Genomic DNA, 18,178 nt, shown 5'->3' with positions numbered 1-18,178 from the left:
TTGCTATGAACCTGCTTCTGCCCAAAGGCCTGCCCTAGAGCCTGACCTGCCCCAAATTTGTCTGTGACTGATCTTGTGACTTTAGATAAGAATCTTCATCTCTCTTAGTTTCAATTTCTTCATCTGAAACTTGTGGCTAATATGATCTACATTTTTTTAAAGACTATAATTATGTATACATAATATTTGCCTCATATTAGGTGCTCTGTGATGGTCAGTGGGATGTTCTGTGGGATTATTTAAATTGTGGACATATTCCACAATGACTGCAGGAAATCTGAAGAGAATATTCATTGTAGATTTCTCAAAAAACAAAAAAACCTCCCTCTCCTTATAAGGATACCAATCAATGGGTTGGGCCCCATCCTACTCCACTCTGACCTCATCTTAACCTGATTCAGTTCAGTTCAGTTCAGTTCAGTCGCTCAGTCGTGTCTGACTCTTCTGCTTACATCTGCAAAAACCCAGTTTTCCAATAAGGTTACATGAACTTTCAATCCAGTATGTGCGTGTGTACTAAGTCACTTCAACCATGTCTGACTCTTTGGGACCCTTTGGACTGTAGCCCACCAGACTCCTCTGGCCATGGGATTCTCCAGGCAAGAATACAGGCGTGAGTAGCCATTCCCTTCTCTGGGGGAATCTTCCCAATCCAGGGATCAAACCCGGCTCTCCTGCTCACAGGACAGCTTCTTTACTGTCTGAGCCACCTGGAAAGCCACCTGGAGAAGTCAGAGAACACAGGCTAGATGGGCCAGTCACAGCATCAGAAAACCTTCCCCAACAAGGTGCCTGCTAGAGGAGTTAGGCATGTCCCGGAGAAAAAGGCTGGGCTCAGAACCAGAGTGCCCACAGCAGGACCTCATAAGGGAAATGCAGGAATCCAGCAGCCCAGGCCTCTGAGAAGGCTGTCCAGTGGCCCACAGTGGACCAGGCATGGCATCCAGGTTTGTGCTCAAGGGCCATCCTGCAGCCCTGGGCTCTCCATAGAAGAGGGAGGCTGTGATGGCTGCTGGCTTCATTTCGCACTGCCCCAGCCCCTCGGTCCTTGTAGGAGAGGCAGGCCCTTGGCTTGGACATTGAGAGGGCATTCTCCTGCGTGGATGGTGGCAGGCAAGAATCCTTTAAGCTCCTTCCATAGATGAGTGGCCAGGAATGTTAATGACTTGCCCAAGGGCTCCTGGCTCTCTAAGGCAGAGGACTCAGGCCCCAGAGGACCCACACCACATCACACTCCCCTGCAGGACTGGCCTGGGGGCCTCGGTGAACTTTCTGGAGGCAGCTTTCATGAGGGCCTGGGGCACGAACACTACAGCCCAGGGCTTAGGGTTCCGTGGTGAGGCACAGACTGTTCTCAGGGAACTTTGGTGTGTTTGTAGAAAGCAGAGAACCAGAAAATAGAGCAGGCAGAACCCTGGAGTATTTCCAGTCGGTCCTTTCTTTCCAGATGAGAACTCTGCAGGGCATGGCCTCTAATGGCTCCATCTGACCACTGCGCCGGGTTTCAGGAGGCAAATGGGGCAACTTAGGAAACTATAATGTTCCTTGTGTATGGATGTGAGAGTTGAACCGTAAAGAAGGCTGAGTGCCGAAAAACTGTTACTTTCAAACTGGGGTGCTGGAGAAGACTCTTGAGAGTTCCTTGGACAGCAAGGAGATCAAACCAGTCAATCCTAAAGGATTATCAGCCCTGAATATTCATTGGAAGGACTGATGCTGAAGCTGAAGCACCAATACTTTGGTCACCTCATGTGAAGAGCTGACTTATTGGAAAAGACCCTGATGCTGGGAAAGATTGATGGCAGGAGGCGAAGGGGGCAACTGAGGGAGAGATGGTTGGATGGCATCATTGACTCAACAGACTTGAGTTTGAGCAAATTCCAGGAGGTGGTGAAGGACAGGGAAGCCTGGTGTGCTGCAGCTTATGGGGTTGCAGAGCTGGGCACAACTGAGAGACTGAAAGCAACAATGCTTCCCAGACCCCCCGGTACTTTGAGAACCCCAGTAATGATACTAGCTCAGGTTTACCTAGCCCTTGCCTCATAACATTGTTATAAGGTAGAGAGGCTATAAATGCTAAAGAAATTTTGAACTAATGCTCAGAGATGCAGGTATAATTTTGTAAAAAGAAATTTGTCTGGGGACCTCCCTCGCAGTCCAGTGGTTAAGACTCTGCACACCCAGTGCAGGGTGCATGGACCGGATCTGTGGTTGGAGAACTAAGATCCTCCATGACAGTGAGCATGGCCAAAGTAAATTTCAAAAAAAGAAAAGAAATTTAGTTGGTTTTTGACTGAGTTCCTGACACAGAGCCTTCAAAAACTCTGAGCATTTCTTAAGGGATCGGTGTCTTTGTTGTGCTATTGAATAACGCCTGCAGTGATTCTGGAGCCCAAGAAAATAAAATCTGTCCCTGCTTCCACTTTGTCCCCTTCTGTTTGCCATGATGTGATGGGACTGGATGCTGTCTCAGTTTTTTGTATGTTTCACTCTCCTCTTTCACCTTCAAGAGGCTCTTTAGTTCCTCTTCACTTTCTGCCATTAGAGTGGGTATCATCTGCGTATCTGAGGTTGTTGATATTTCTCTTGGCAATCTTGATTCCAGCCATTAGTACCAGTGCAGCCATTTATCACGATGCAAAAATGAGCTCATAAGATTAGATGCCTCTAATAAGGGAAGACTAGGAAAGAGAAAGGAATAGGGTCTCTGGTCTCTAGAAGCAGGCTAACATGTAAATAACATCTGGGCATCACTTGTGTCCATTATACAAATACCAGGATCACACATAGGACTGAACATTCCATGAGAGATTCTTGGGGAGACTGATGGCGGCAGAGAGCTGGGATTCCCATCCTTCCTTCCTTCCAGGCTGCAGTGATATGAAAGTCCATCCTGGGTTTTGACCTCACAAGGGATCTTCAGAAGTAACAAAACACCCTCAGATGAAAAACATTTCTAGAATAGGGCTTTATATTTTTTCCTTTCTTCACATCAACTTTATTCTTAACGTTCTGTAGCCCCTGAAATCACTTGTCAGCTTTCTGTCACTACTTTAATTATAAATCTCTAATCTTATATGATGTTTCAGCAACACAGCTAATGCTGCTACTATAAATTACTTTAAATTTCCCAGTGGAAGGAAGATATATGCGTGTTTGTGATTGTCTGCATGTGTCAACAACTGAGCGACTTCACTTTCACTTTCCACTTTCATGCACTGGAGAAGGAAATGGCAACCCACTCCAGTGTTCTTGCCTGGAGAATCCCAGGGACGGCAGAGCCTGGTGGGCTGCCATCTACGGGGTCGCACAGAGTCGGACACGACTGAAGCGACTTAGCAGCAGCAGCATGTGTCAAAATTGTTTTCTTTCTCTTTTAATTTTGGCTGCGCTGGGTCTTCGTTGCAGTACGTGGGCTCTTGGCCGCGACAGGCTTCTCTAGTTATGCTGCACACAGCCTTCTCTTGCTGAGATGCACAAACTCTGCAGCATTCAGGCGGACTAGTTGTGGCACCTGGGCTTAGTTGCTCCAAGGCTCATGGGACCTTAGTTCCCCTACCAGAGACGGAACCTGAGTCTCCTACATTGGGAGGCAGATTCTTTACCACTGGGGCACCAGGAAAGTCCCTGTTTTCCTTTTCTTAACAGAGCACTGACTGGTATCATGGGACAACCCAAGAAACTGAGTGGAGGCTCTAGGAGAGTGGAAGTCAGAGAAACATTATGAAGAGATGGAGATAGCTGTCATTTTACAGATCAGGAAACTTACACCCAGATTCAGGGTTTAAGTCCCATTATCTGCTTCTTTGGCTTCCCAGGTGGCTAACTGGGTAAAGAATCTGCCTGCAATGCAGGAGATGAGACTCAGAAGACACGGGTTCAATCCCTGGGTTGGGAAGATCCGCTGGAGGAGGATGGCAACCTACTCCAGTCTTCTTGCCAGGGTAATCCCATGGACAGAGGAGCCTGGTGGGTTACAGTCCATGGGGTTACACAGAGTCAGACACCACTTAGTGGCTGAGCACAGCACAGCACACTTGCTTCTTGGGAAAGTCAAGTCTGGAGCTCATGTTCCCTGATGCAGTCTGGTTTTCCATCTCCAATAAGTTTGGAAATTACTAATTTGGAGTAACAAGTCACTGAAAGCCCAAATATGAATAAACATGCTTTACCAATTTAGGGAATCTATTAGTCATTTTACATAGATGGACATTTAATATTGACATTAGCAGATAAACTAAAGTTTTAGAGGAAGAGAGAGTTGTAACTGCACATTTCTGCCTCAGATGTAGGAAATGCAGGCCTTGACACACGTGGACCCACTACTCCCACTCAGATCAGAACAAGCCTCCCCACTCACATCCTCGGGTGGGTCTGGGGAGATAAGGTAACAGACCCACCAAGGAGACAGCAATGCCAAAAATTAAAGGGATGGCTAATCAGTGAAGCAACAATTATTATTTAACAAACTTTCCGATAAGCCATGGCAATCGCTGCACTCTCAACACAAACCTGAGGAGAAGAGGGCAGAGGGAGAAGACGGAAGAAGACAAGAGTTGGAGTAGATGGGATTTGCAATGTTGTCAGTGGCATGAACTTCCAATTAGTGAATTTTTTTTAAAAAACGAACAACGTATTTGCCAGCTCTTCTGGATTTTCTGCTTATATTGATTTATGTAAATTGCCAGCATTTGGGGGTTTCTGGATCTTCATCAAAGTAGCAAACTATTTCTTCATCACACTCTTTGGAAGCTCTTCCTTTACTCCTGATGTGTAGAGATAATGTGAAGCTCTGAGAAAAATAGTCATTCTAGACTCAGGAAACAGTTCATGAGACTTACCTCAACAAGCTCCTGAAGGCTTTGAACCAGGCCAGTCTCTGCTTTCCTTCCGTGGTGCTTAGTCCTGTTACATAGGAAGGTCAAACATCTGGTGAACCCTCCAGCTCAACACATCTCTACACAAGTAGCAGCCTTCCCCAGCTTTAGTGGCCCATTTCTGTCAATTCTAGGCCATCAAATTATCTTTCTCTTTTTTTTCTTACACATTAAAGACATCTTTGTGTTCTGAGAACACTCCCTCCTTGAGATCTGATTCCGTCTTACCTTCTTCTGCCTCCAACGCCAGCTTAGAGGCTGCAAATTACTGATCTTGGCCTCTCCACCCCGCCTCTCCCTCCCTGTCCCCCTAAAATCCTGATTTATTGGGAACTGGGTTGATTAACCTAATGGGGACACTATGATGAACACAGTGTGTGGGAGGATCGTTATATTGGGTTGGCCAAAAAGTTTATTCAGGTTTTTCCATGTTACAGAAAATCCTGAATTTTGGCCAATCCAACAATTTTCCTACAGAATAAGAATCATAGCAGAGAGGGATGTCCATAATTAAGGAAAAAGAGAAGGCATTGAGTAAGCCAGGAAATTATTTCCAGAAACACGTAAGATTCTAATAATTGCTGATAACTGTAATACTTATTACTGCTACCTCCAGCTATACCCCAGTGTCTGGCATCAGTGGGTCAGTGTGCCTTTTTAAGGGGCAGTGTGGGAAGAGGCATTCACAATACTTTACTCCACAAACAAGCCTGGTGGGAGAGAAGCTCCTAGTGGTAGAAATGAAGGAGGGCAGACAAGCTCTGTGGCCTCTAGAAAACAGGGTCGAGCTAAGTATACCTACCATGAGGTCCTGTGAGCACAGTGCTGCTCATTCCCCAAAGGCCCAGTTTATTGTCAAGATCAAGTACAAACGCCGTAATCTAGCATGTAAGATCAGACATCAAACTATCAAATTCATCTTTCATAAAGACTTTCCACTGCTCATTAACAGAAGTCCTCAAGGGTTATTTCCTTCAGTGATCTTTATTTACACCAGGAATGACATCCCCAGACTCCCCCCAGCCCAGATCCACCCCACCACGTTCAAGGCCCAAGTCAAGCCCTCCCTTCCCCAGGAAGCTTTCTCTGACAGACAGGCCCCACGTCCCCTCCCTCCTCTAGACTCCCCTAGCAGAAATCATATGTGTATTAATTTAGCACTTAATCCTGCATTGGCAGCCAGATTCTTTACTAGCTGAGCCACTAAGGAAGTCCCAAACATTCATTTAGCACTTAATAGCATTTATGTCTATACAGGCTTCCCAGGTGACTCAGGGTTGGGAAGAGCCCCTGGTGAAGGAAATGGCAACCCACTCCAGGATTCTTGCCTTGAAAATCCCTTGGACAGAGGAGCCTGGCAGACTACAGTCCACGGGGTCACAAAGAGTTGGACACAACTTCGTGACTAAACAACAACAATGTTTTATGTCTATATCTCCATCTCCCAGATAATACCACTAGTTTCTTAAGGACAAAATCTGAGTCAGATAAGGTTACAATTAAATCCAATAGCACCTAGTATATGAGAGATGCCTGATCAACATTTCCTGATTGGTGACTGAGGTGGAATCAGACATGGGTTGAAAACTTGAGTTAGTGAGAACAAAATTGTGTTAATTCCTGTGATAATCAGCAGAACCTAAACTTGTCTAAAGACTCCAGAGTGAGCACCCTCTGAGTTAACAACCCCACAAATTGGATACTTGTATAATCCAAATCAATCATTTCCCTGAAAGAAATTCTGAATTCTGAGAGCATCAGGATTTCCAGAAGCTGCTAATTTTTTAAAAAAGGGTATTTAACTTAAGGGCCCCAAGACAGCAAAACATGCACACCGCTTCTCTAAAAGGAAGGTAATCACTTGAATAGCTCTTTATATTTGACTTGCACTGTCAAGCAGCTCTTGAAAGAACCTCCAGAAGTAGAATGTGAAGTTATTAAAAGATCAAGGGGTTAGGTAAGGTTAGGCTGACTCTTCCAATTCAGTTTCAGGTAGGAAGCATCAGAGTATTACATGATTCTTCTTAGACTTCTGGGCTCCTTTGCAAAATGATCTCATTTTTGGTTTTCTAATTCCTAAATCCATGGTCTCCACAGCTTCTAAGTTCCACAGAAGATGGTGAAACTTTTCCTGCCGCCCTTCTTTTAATTACCAGTTGGATGTAGGAACTGCCCAGTCCCTTGAGCTTTCATTCGCTATAGAGCACACACAGAGCATTTCATATCAGTGAAACCAAGCCTGGAGGTCTCCCAAGGTTATCAACCTATCGCTTTATTTGCCGTGTGTAACTTACGTAACTAACCCTTAAGCGCCTACAGACGTGATGCCCTCACGTTGTAACCACTAAGCTAAAACCCACTTAGGTTTTTCCCTGGGCTTTTGATGAATCACTCTCTAACTCTCTGCCACAGCTTTTTTGGATCTGGAACCAAAATTTAACGGACTTCAGCATCTAGGTTCTTTACTTACAGAAACGCGGAACAAAAAACTGCGGGAAATGGAGAGGCGTGCCACTCGGCAGGATTCCGTTTTTCACCCCATCAGCCTCTCCTAAGCCAGAGGTAGGCATTCCCCCCGGACTCTGCGACCTTAAACAAGTCTGAACGGTTCATTTTTCTTCTTTCAATAAACCAAGAATAACGACTCTGGTTTATATTAAGTAAGCACAGCGTCGAAGTGGCACAATTTTTTCAACCTCAAGAAACTTTTTCTCCCAGATTGCCTTCCTCAGGGTGATGCCTTAATCATGGAATTTTGTAAGCCAGCTGCAGCTTGGACGGCTAAGGAAAAAACTCACTCCCTACTCCTGAACCAAACTAGGTGGTCCCGGTCACCCCGCACCCTGAAACCTAGCCCGCCCTCTGCTCAGCTTGAGCTTTTGATTCAACTGGGTTGCCGGAAGTGGGAAGAGCTCCCGGCACACCAGCGGGAGGCGGACCTTGGTCTCCAGGCAACGGCCCAGGCGATTGGCCAGCTCGTTTGCAACCGAGGCCAATGGCCAGGCGCCTTGCAAACGGTCGTTGCGGCGACTGAGGCTGCGCGGGAGATTCGACTTGGCGGCGGCTCCCACCCGACAGTGCGCTGGAACTGCTGCTGGCCTGGATCCTCTCGCCATGGATAACCCGGAAAATGTGTTTCAGTAGGTGTGGGTCTGCTGGGAGGGAGACGGGTGGGCGGGGGCGTGATCTCCGGCTGCAGGCCTCCGGGGGCTGGGGTACCTGAGTTCGGGCCTAGTGGGCTGCAGGTCCCGGGCCCGCCCCAGACCTGCCTCCCTTGGCCTTCCCGCCCCTTTTCTTGGCCCTGGAGTTTGTCCCCTCCCAGCCTCACTACCCCCATCCCTCCCTGGCTGCCCTGCAGGCCGCCGCTGAGACCCCGGGCCTTTGACCGAGCTGCCGCTAGGGTGGCAGTTTGACGGGAGTGGGGAGGGGTTTGGATGAAATGGAGGCCCCCAGAGCTCCTTGATTGTAAGGAATTCTCCTCTGGCAGATCGCCTCGATGGAATTAAAATGTCTAACCCCCAAAAAACTAACACTTGCCTGTAGGTTTCATGAGAAATTTTCGAAACCACTTATTTTAAAATTCTAGAAAGGGAAAGAACTTAAAATTGCACTATCCCATAATCCCGCAATTATTAAAAACGTTGAGTAATGTGCACTTTAAGGGAAAAAATGTTCCACTGTTTGTCATTTATGTCCACCTGCTAACACTTTTTAAAATTCCCATGTCTTTGCTTTTCATGACTTAGCTGATTTATCCAGACTGTTAAACGCATTTAAAACAGTTAAATCTTGTGCTACGGAAAGTAAAACTGGTTAGTTTTATTAGCACCAGTGTAATATTAACTGTCTGGGATCAAAAGACTCAGATCCTTGACTCTGCCTTCAGACTTTTTCTGTAGCCCAGACTGCAAAGGATTTCAATTTTACAGACTCCTCTTCCCCCATTTTAAAATAGAAACCAGATATTTCTGACCTTATTTTGACGTTCCAAAGGCTAATTTGCACTGATGAGCTGAGTGTTTTAGTATTGCTTTACAGTGTATTTAGACCATATTACTAGGGAAGTGTGATTGGTATCAGACGGGCATCTTACTTTGGGCTGCCTATTACATAATGTTTTGGGAGAAAGTTGTTTCATAACTTAAATTAGGAACTTTTAAACTGCTTATAAATTGTGGGAACTTATCTGCTATGATGCACAAGAGGGAGTTTCAAGATGTAGGAATGTTTTTTAACTTTTAAAAATAAGTACGTTTATGTGGTTAAAAAAGATTTAGTTAAATCTTGTTCACTGAGATTTTTATCTGACGGCTCTCCCAATGCCTTGTATGTAACCATTTTTCTAGTTTTTTTTCAAGAATGGAAATATTTATAATAACACGAACATATGTATGTACATATGTGTACAATTCCTGCCTTTATTAAACATAAAAAGTAGCAGAGCAGATGCACTTTTTTTTTTAATGCTGTCCTTGGAGATTTCCGTCTGTCATTCCTTAGATTCTTTTTTCTTTCTTTTTTACAACTGCATGATATTTTATGTGCCATAATTGACCTAAAAAAGTACCCCGTTGTTGGACGCTTGGAATGTGGACCTTCTTTGCCATAACAAATAGTGCCATGGCGAAAAATCTTTACCCATGGTGCTTTTCGTGTATCTGTCCTCTAGATTACTAGGAGTGGGTTTGCTAGATCAAAAGGAAATCCGTCTGTCATTCTGGTGATATTATTACCAGTTTCCGTGGCAGGGACTGAGCACACTCCCACCTCCAAGCAAGTTGTAAGTGTGTCTCTTTCCATTACTTCCCCTCTACTTTGTTGTCATATTTCTGGAGTCTGGTAGATGAGAAGTTCTCTCGGTGAGGCAAATTTCTCTCCCGAGAGAGGCTGAGTATTTTCCTGTGAAATGCCTCTTGTTCACTTCTTAAATTGGATTGGATTTGTTTTTTTCCCCCCAATTTCTAGAAGCTCTTTTCGTCATCGCCATTTAGCATTTCTCTCTTAACTCTGCTCGGTGTTTTGTTTATTTGACATAGAGAAACTTTTTATTTATAAGTAGTCCACTTACCTAGCCTTTTCTTTTGAGGCTTCTGGATTTTGAGTCATAAGAAACTTTGATTTTATTTGTATTGTGAGGTGACAGCTAGAAGAAAATATTACTTTCAAATTTTTTTTTCCCCTTGAAAAGATCATCGAACTTCTTTGATAGAAACCTGAAAGTCTTCCTTACTTTGGCTCTCTCTCTTACCCAGTGTTCAGTCCCATCCGCAAGTCTCATTGTTTCTTTCTCCAAAACACCCCAGTTCCACATTTGAACAGTTCCCATACTGGTTGGGGCTCTGCAATCGCTCTGTAACTGTTCTCATCCCCCACCTGCTTTGTCACTTAGAGACAGTTTAAAAATACACATTAGATCTTGTCACCCCTCGCCTTTCTCCTGACTTACCTGCTTGGTTCTGGCCCCGTCAGACGTTACCCTCTCAGAGAGGCAGGCTTTCCCTGACCACCCTGCCTGAAAATAGTAAGTCCTGTCGCACTCTTACCCCTTCTGTCCTTTGGGTTTGTTTGCTCGTTTTCCCCCTCTGTGTTCTTTCTTTTTGCTGGTTTTTTCATCCTGCTCGCGCCTGGGACCTCTTGGAGAACTTTCTTGGCTCGGCTGGGTGTTTTCACGCTGTGGCTGAGTGTGCAGAAGTAGGGCAAGTTCTCAGGGGGCTGCAGCCACTGACTTCCGAGCACTGTCATCGGGTAGTCCCCCTCGGGACCCTGGCGTCCCACTGAGGCCCGGAAAGCAAACCATGTCCTGGAAGTCCCGATCTGCTGGACCCTGGGCTGTCATGCGCTTCCCTGGTGACTCAGACGGTAAAAAATCTGCTTGCAATACAGGAGACCCAGGTTTGATCCATAGGTTGGGATGAGCCCCTGGAGAAGGGAATGGCAACCCACTCCAGTATTCTTGCCTGGAGAACCCCATGGACAAAGAAGGCTGGCAGGCTACAGTCTATGAGGTTGCAAAGATTCAGACGTAACTGGGTGAATAACCGTGGGCTGTCATGCACCTTTCAAGAGCTCTCTTCAAATCTCCAGCCAAATTCCTCAGCAGCAAGGTGAGGGGTCCTGGTCAGCGCCACACCTGGGTCCCAACACTAGAAGGAGGAGCAGCAAGGTTCTAGTGCCCCTCATGGTGGCGGTGACATTGGAGCTGGAGACCTTTTATTAATAGCTGCTTCCTGTAGACCTACCTCAGTGGCCTTGCGTCTTGCTTTCTTCTGAAAAAAACACTGCTTTTGAGTTTCTGAGTGGATACTGTTTTCATTTTTATTATAGCATTTGAATTGATGTCTTAAGTTTTCTATTTTAAGGTATATTCATGATAAATATGAAATATAACTTTTGCTTTTAGGAAGTATTCCTAATAATCCCATGTACCTATGTTTCTGTGTTCTAGAATGTTTGAAGCCCATATGCAGAGCTACAAGGGCGATGACCCACTTGGTGAATGGGAAAGGTTAGCATTTCGTTTATTTATTTTTTCTATGAACAAACTGTATGCTGCCCTGAAAAATTAATACTATCCATATTTTTTCTAGTTACATGCGATGGGTAGAAGAGAATTTTCCTGAGAATAAAGAATACTTAACAACTTTATTAGAGCATCTAATGAAGGAATTTTTAGATAAGAAGAGATATCACAATGACCCAAGGTTCATCAATTATTGTCTACAATTTGTAAGTATACTTTCAGAGGTATAATCACACACTAGTCATGTTGTACTTTTGCTTTTTACCCCAGATTTTAGGATCATTTTTTGGGGTGTTTTTTATTTGATTCCTTATGTTTCTAAGTTATAACTTTTTTTTTTTTCTAAGTTCTGTGGCCAGAGACTTGTATTTTACAATCTTCTGGCTTCTGTCTTGTGGAATCAGTGATTGAATTTTAAAACCCTCCTTCTCTGTAAAGTCTGAAATGTGACAACAGAAGCTAGAAACTAGGCTTCCCTGGCGGCGCAGGGGGTCTAGAATCCGCCTGCAATGCAGGAGACCTGCGTCGACCCCTGAGTCATGAAGATCCCCTGGAGAAGGAAATGGCAGCCCACTCCAGTGTTCTTGCCTGGAGAATCCCATGCACAGAGGAGCCTAACGGGCCACAGTCCATGGGGTCACAAAGAGTCGGACCCAAGTGAGGGACTGACACTTTCACTTTTCAAGGTAGAAACCTTGAAAAGAGGGTTTGTTGGCTGAGAAGTGTGTTCAGGGAAGAGTAGATAAACAGGCACTCCCTGGTGCTAAAGAGGGTTCCTTGAGTAAATTAAATTCATTGTGAATAATTAAGAAAATATTAACTCTCAGAAATGAAATTTAGTGCTAAAATGAGAAAGCTGCCTCAGGTTAGTCTTTCAAAGGTTGGATCTGTTCAATCTTGAACTAAAGGCTTGGGGTACAAGTTGTGGTCATAAAATCATGAATGGAATAGATAAAGTAAACAGGAATTTGTTATCTATCTTTACTAAGCTTCAAAATGTGAGGATTAGACACACCCTGAGGAATTTGAACAAGTACAACTTTATATATTAATATTACGGCACAGAACCTACTGTCTTGGGAAATAGTGGGGGATGCTGAATGTCAAGGAAGGGGATGAGCTGACTTTGAGGCTTGCCATCAGAGGACCACACAGGCCTTCCCCTGCCAAGTGCGTCGTGCTGCCTCCTTGAGGACGAACATTGAGTGTTGTTTGGACTGGAAGCCACGTCGTGCCTGGCAAGCACCCTTCTTTCATGTCTGTCTGCTTTGGATTTCTGCAGGCCAAGTGCAACAGTGACCTTCACCAGTTTTTTGAGTTTCTGTACAACCACGGTATCGGAACCCAGGCAGCTCCTCTGTACGTAGCCTGGGCCGGGCACCTGGAAGGCCAGGGGGAGTGGCAGCACGCCAGTGCCGTTTTTCGGAGAGGAATTCAGAACCAGGCCGAACCTAGAGAGCTGCTGCAACAACAGTACAGGTAGTTTGACAGGGAGGCTCCACACAGTGATTCCTACCTTGAAAGGCAGTGGTTTGCTCTTTAAAGATTTTTATTGTCATATTTGTACAGGGAAATGCTTGTCATTGGGGAAAATGTGGAATTAGTATAAAGAAAAACTGTCCAGAAATAGTACCATTAATATTTTTGAGCACTTCCTTCCAGTGTCTTTTCTGATGCCTGCGTGTGTGCTTAGACCCTCTGTATTACAGTAGTAAATTGTACTGTATGTCTGACTGTACATGCTGAGCTTTATACTGCTCTTAAGAAATTATGGACTTTTATACCACTTAGAAAGTGGTTGTGAAGTCTGTCCCAGAGCAGTGTCATAATTTCATTGTTCTAGAATGGAACGTTTGTTTCCAACATTTTGTTTTTCTTCACAAAGATCAGCACATGCTGTGTGCTAAGTCACTTCAGTCGTATCCAACTCTTTGTGACCCCATGGACTGTAGCCCACTGGGCTTCTCAGTCCAAGGGATTTTCCAGGCAAGAATACTGGAGTGGGTTGCCATTTCCTTCTTCAAGGGATCTTCTCGACCCGGGATCGAACCCGAGTCTGCTGCATTGCGGGTGGATTCTTTACTGCTGAGCCACCAGCGAAAGCCTACAATATGTACATGTTGTAACATGAGCATATTGATACCCACAGAGGAGGGTACATTTGTTATGTGAATTTATAAAATACTGACATAAATGAGGCAAAAGGAGGAATTTTTCTAATTAAGTGCATTGGGTGTGAAAATAAGCCCAGGGTTTTTTTCCCTTAATTTTGAAGCAAATCTAAAATTCAACTTTGCAATCTGTCTTAACCTCAGTCTTTATTAGATCACAGTAAGCTGTCTATCCTGTTTAGTTTTCACTCTTAACATAAATGCATATTAAACTGAATTGTAATCTATATTGATGCCTTTGCTGTTGTCTTTTAGGATGTTTCAGACACGCCTCACTGAAACCCATTTGTCTACTCAAGGTAAAATAACACTTTCTAAAATACCCAAAGTATCAGTAACTTAGTCTCTGATTTGCACTGCCTTTTTCCCCTTAAAAAACAAATCCATCCAGTATTTATTGATTATATTATCTTAGTAACGGGGAAGACCCTCTGATAATAATAATGCCTGCTTCATAGCCCTGCATAGCAGGGACTCTGTCTTAGCACTTTAAAAGAAAAACTCTCCAAAAAAACCCCAAAAAGCTTGGTAATTTCATTGTAGTTTTAGGATTTTCAAAAAGTAAAAATTACCCCAAATTGAGTGACGATACTTATTCTGGAGTACATCTGTTCTGAATTAAATTAAAGGTACTTAATGCAACTTTTAAAGAAATGGATTTTTTCTTTTCTTTTTTTTTTTAAGAAATAAAGTTTACATTTCAGCATTAAGCACCGACTACTTATCCTGTTGTTTGAAATAGCTAGAGTTTACGTTTCTTTCAGGGACTCCCTTGGGCATTTTGAATTGATTAGAAAATTGTTTCTACAACATTACTTTTATTTATAAGGTGTTTTAATTATGTTTTTGAGATAGTGTGAGTGAGTTCATTTTTCAGTGCTAGTTATTGAAAGCTTAGAGGAGTGTATTTGTATTATATTCACTTAATATGGTTTTAGCCTCATTTCTTTTCATTTCATGCATTTTGTGTCATAGTGAGAACCTCAGAACCTCTGCATGATGCTCAGATTTTAAATCAAATGGTAACATCAAACTCAAATCCAGGAAGTAACTCAGCCTGCATTTCTAAGAATCAGGTAATAATGACAGCTGCAGTCGCGTGGAAACTGGGAAGGGTGTTGAATGGTGTCACTCGGGCACCTCGTTTCTTTGACCTTGTCTCCCAGCACTGACCTCCACGTCAGCCACCTGTGCTGTGGCGCCTTTCTGGGCCTGCCCACTTCCAGTATTAAGTGGAAAATCGCTCCCTCTCTGACCGTAACTTCTGCACTCGTCTGGCCTGGTGGCACAGCTGCACAGCCTCCTGTCTTCGCCTGCTCCCCTGCAGCCTCTGTCCTTTGCTCTGCGGGGCTCCCCTCCCTGGCCCAGGGTTCTCTGGCTTAGGTCACACCCATCTGCAGACACCTGAGCATACTTCAGATGCTGTGAGCCTGGAACCGTCGCCTCAGCCAGAGCTTTTCTGTTTCCTGGCAGTCGCTTCCAGTTTCCCCGTTCACACTTCATGTTTTGCACGTTGCCTGCGTTTCCTTTTCTGCTCACTCATGCCAAATGGTAATTTTTAACTTCTCTTTACTCTCCTCAACCTTGGGGCCTGACTGTGTCTAACCTCTTTGCAGGAACTGGCACACTTACTGTATCGGTGAGGCAGCAGAAGCCCTAGATGACAGCTCCTGTCTGCCACCAACCAATAAATGCTGGGCCCTTGCTGCCAGGCCAGGGCCCGGGGTGACTCTCCCGCCCTAGCGACTCATCTGCATGTACACGTTCTCTCCTTTCTCCCAGCTTCTTTCCTCCTCAGGGTACCAGTGCTCTTTCAGAGTTTGCTACGGACCTGCTCTAAGCTAAATCCTATGGAAACGCTCTGTTCCAGGGACACATGTATTAAGTTTCATTAATGTAACACCTTCTTAGAAGGAGACTATGAATTCCAACTTTGACAGATACTCACACTATCCCAATTTACATCCAACTCATGCATGCCAATGGCACCCCACTCCAGTACTCTTGCCTGGAAAAGTCCCATGGGCAGAGGAGCCTGGCAGGCTGCAGTCCATGGGGTCGCTAAGAGTCGGACACGACTGAGCGACTTCCCTTTCACTTTTCACTTTCCTGCATTGGAGAAGGAAATGGCGACCCACTCCAGTGTTCTTGCCTGGAGAGTCCCAGGGACGGGGGAGCCTGGTGGGCTGCCGTCTGTGGGGACGCACAGGGTCGGACACGGCTGACGCGGCCCAGCAGCAGCAGCATGCGTGCCACCTTGTCTGTCTCCTGTTGCCCCAGCTCCAGGTGTCTGGGCAGCAGAGATGGATCTTTTCCACAGTCACTGCTCAGGACCTGACAGGACACAGATGAGAGATCCAGTAAATACTTGTCTAGTGACTGAACGCTAGCACTGTGGGCTCCTGAGCAGAGAACAGTACCAGCAGAAAATGTTCAGAATTTTTTTTCTAATGTAGCCATTTGGAATATTAATCTCATTACACTTAGGCCTGTGGCTCAGCCCCTAGACTGTGGGCCTTTCTTATTGGAAGAAGACCCACAGGTCCAAACACTTTCTCATTGGACTCTAGTTGTAAAGCCTGTCATAAAAGTGATCATGTAAACCAAGGCTTCAGCTATTGATGGTGACTTGAAAGAGCACACATAAATGTACTTGATGATTCAGAGACCCCGCAAGTGTTTCCATGCTGTTTTCTGCAGTCGTCTGGATGACGGATTCTTCTCAGATCAGTGATTATTTGTGTTTCTTTTCTGTCTCCTTAGGGTCCACAACTTTCTGGAGCAACACCTGCAGCTGGTGATAAAGGGTCAGACATGCAAGTACAATCGGTGCCTTCATCTGTGACTGATTTTCCTTCCAGAGCCGTTGCAGTTCATTGTCATAAATGATGTATTTTTCCCCATTTTAGGGAACAAAGGGTGATCACGATTTCTAAATCGGAATATTCTTCACACACATCTGTGGCAGACAAAGCTGATGTTCAGCAGGTTGTCATGTATTGCAAGGAGAAGCTTATTCGCGGAGAATCGGAGTTTTCCTTCGAAGAGCTGAGAGCCCAGAGATACAATCTACGGAGAAAGCATGAACAATGGGGTACTTGCAGTCTTAAATTTGAGATAGCCTAGGTCACTTAACATGATTCTCATCTCTGAGTAATTGCATTTGTAGTAGATAATTCATTGTCCTGAAGGAATCTCAAAAAAAAAAAAATCTCCAGCTCATTCCATCAGAAGCCTAAAACCTTTGTTAAATACTGAGGTAGCAGCCATGTTTGTCCAAAGCCTAAATCGATGTCTTGACAGCAAAGCCTAGAGCTGAGACAGCACTACAGGGGATGTCTGTGCCCATGCAGTGGATTCTTCCAAGCTTTCAGATAGCATCCGTATGGGTGTGAGCTCCTGTATCTAGCAATTGTAAGCCCCGGGTCAGTTATTTACACTGTAAAGAATTAATTAAGAACTAGAGTTGAGAAGAGATTCTTCAAAGTCTGCAGCTGTTATAAAAAAGACATTCAGGAGTCCTCTGATCAAAGTGCGGTGTTACTCATGGCTGTGCTGTCCAGTGGGTCCTGATTCTGCAGCGAAGACTGAATGTTAACAACAACGTTGGCACTTCAGTTTTGCAGCACGTTTGCTGTAGCAGCAGGGACCTCAGAGGAAAATGAACCTCTGTTCCTCTCAAGACTTCAACAGCATCTGACTATTTGTGCTGTGCACCCTGCATTGGCCAGTGTTTGTTTATTCATTAAATTTCTCGTTTGGTTAACAACCGAGAGGACAGTCAGGTGACACTCGGGGAGCACCCTTTCATGCCTTGCACAGATGCTAAACCTGAGCTGGACGGTTTGATTGGTATGTGATGTGGTTATGTTAGCCAGTTCCTGGAAATGGGACCGACAGCAGTGTCCTTGACATGCTGACCTTTCAGTGCACTTTACTCTTACTCCTTAGGAAGCAGCGAGAAACTTCTGTCTTTTAAAAACACTTCCATTTTCAAATGATTTGCACAGTCGTAATTGTTAAAAGTGCTTAGTATCATACCATGCATCATACCATGCTATTACCAAATATTTTTGTTGCTCATCATGTACATTTTTATAACGTACACACCCTGAACTTAAAAGTAACTGTACTGAGGATAGGTAAAAAGTATAATTGAAAAGTAGATAGTATTTCAGTTCTAAAAACCAAATACTCTTGGAAAAAGACTAGTAAAAAATAGTTGCCATCTTAAAAATAAACTTTTGCTGATTTTGCACAGATTCCTCTGTTGACCTGAGTTTAAATCTCACCTGCAAACTATACTTTGTCTTTCCTAAAGTAAATGAAGAGAGGCATTATATGAAAAGGAAAGAAGCAAATGCTTTGGAAGAACAACTATTAAAACAGAAAATGGATGAGCTTCATAAGAAGTTGCACCAGGTGGTGGAGATGTCGCAGGAGAACCTGCCCTCTTCCCGGGGGACGTCTGAGGTGTGTGGGCTCCTCCCCGTCGCCTCCCACGCCCGCTGCAGTGCTTTCTGTTTCTGTTCGTCCCTTCCGTGCTTTATTTGTAGAGTGAATTCTGATGTCAGTTTAGTACTAGCTTTCCGAATTATTCCCCCCCTCCC

At 44.6% G+C, this 18,178-nt stretch overlaps 1 protein-coding gene across 4 annotated transcripts in view; it reads left to right on the top strand.

Annotated features, from left to right (window-relative positions):
- The first annotated feature begins 7,356 nt into the window (after positions 1–7,356).
- BUB1 (BUB1 mitotic checkpoint serine/threonine kinase) overlaps positions 7,357–18,178 on the top strand; it is a 36,553-nt gene continuing 25,731 nt past the window's right edge. For 2 of the 4 annotated variants that reach the window (XR_011255797.1, XR_011255796.1), the window contains exons 1-9: positions 7,862–8,017; positions 11,323–11,382; positions 11,465–11,603; positions 12,680–12,876; positions 13,824–13,867; positions 14,544–14,644; positions 16,332–16,384; positions 16,478–16,662; positions 17,890–18,041. Coding sequence is in view for 2 of the 4 variants with exons in the window: in XM_069583966.1 (XP_069440067.1) it covers positions 7,992–8,017; positions 11,323–11,382; positions 11,465–11,603; positions 12,680–12,876; positions 13,824–13,867; positions 14,544–14,644; positions 16,332–16,384; positions 16,478–16,662; positions 17,890–18,041 (957 nt within the window). In the remaining 2 variants the exon portion in view is untranslated. Of the gene's footprint in view, positions 8,018–11,322; positions 11,383–11,464; positions 11,604–12,679; positions 12,877–13,823; positions 13,868–14,543; positions 14,645–16,331; positions 16,385–16,477; positions 16,663–17,889; positions 18,042–18,178 lie in introns of all 4 variants that reach the window. The other 2 variants (XM_069583966.1, XM_069583967.1) reach the window with 2 other exon arrangements.

The sequence above is a fragment of the Ovis canadensis genome, chromosome 3 (assembly GCF_042477335.2).
Source record: "Ovis canadensis isolate MfBH-ARS-UI-01 breed Bighorn chromosome 3, ARS-UI_OviCan_v2, whole genome shotgun sequence".
Lineage (NCBI taxonomy): Eukaryota > Metazoa > Chordata > Mammalia > Artiodactyla > Bovidae > Ovis > Ovis canadensis.
The sequence above is the reverse complement of the archived record's forward strand: the minus strand, read 5'-3'. Positions and strand labels throughout refer to the sequence as shown.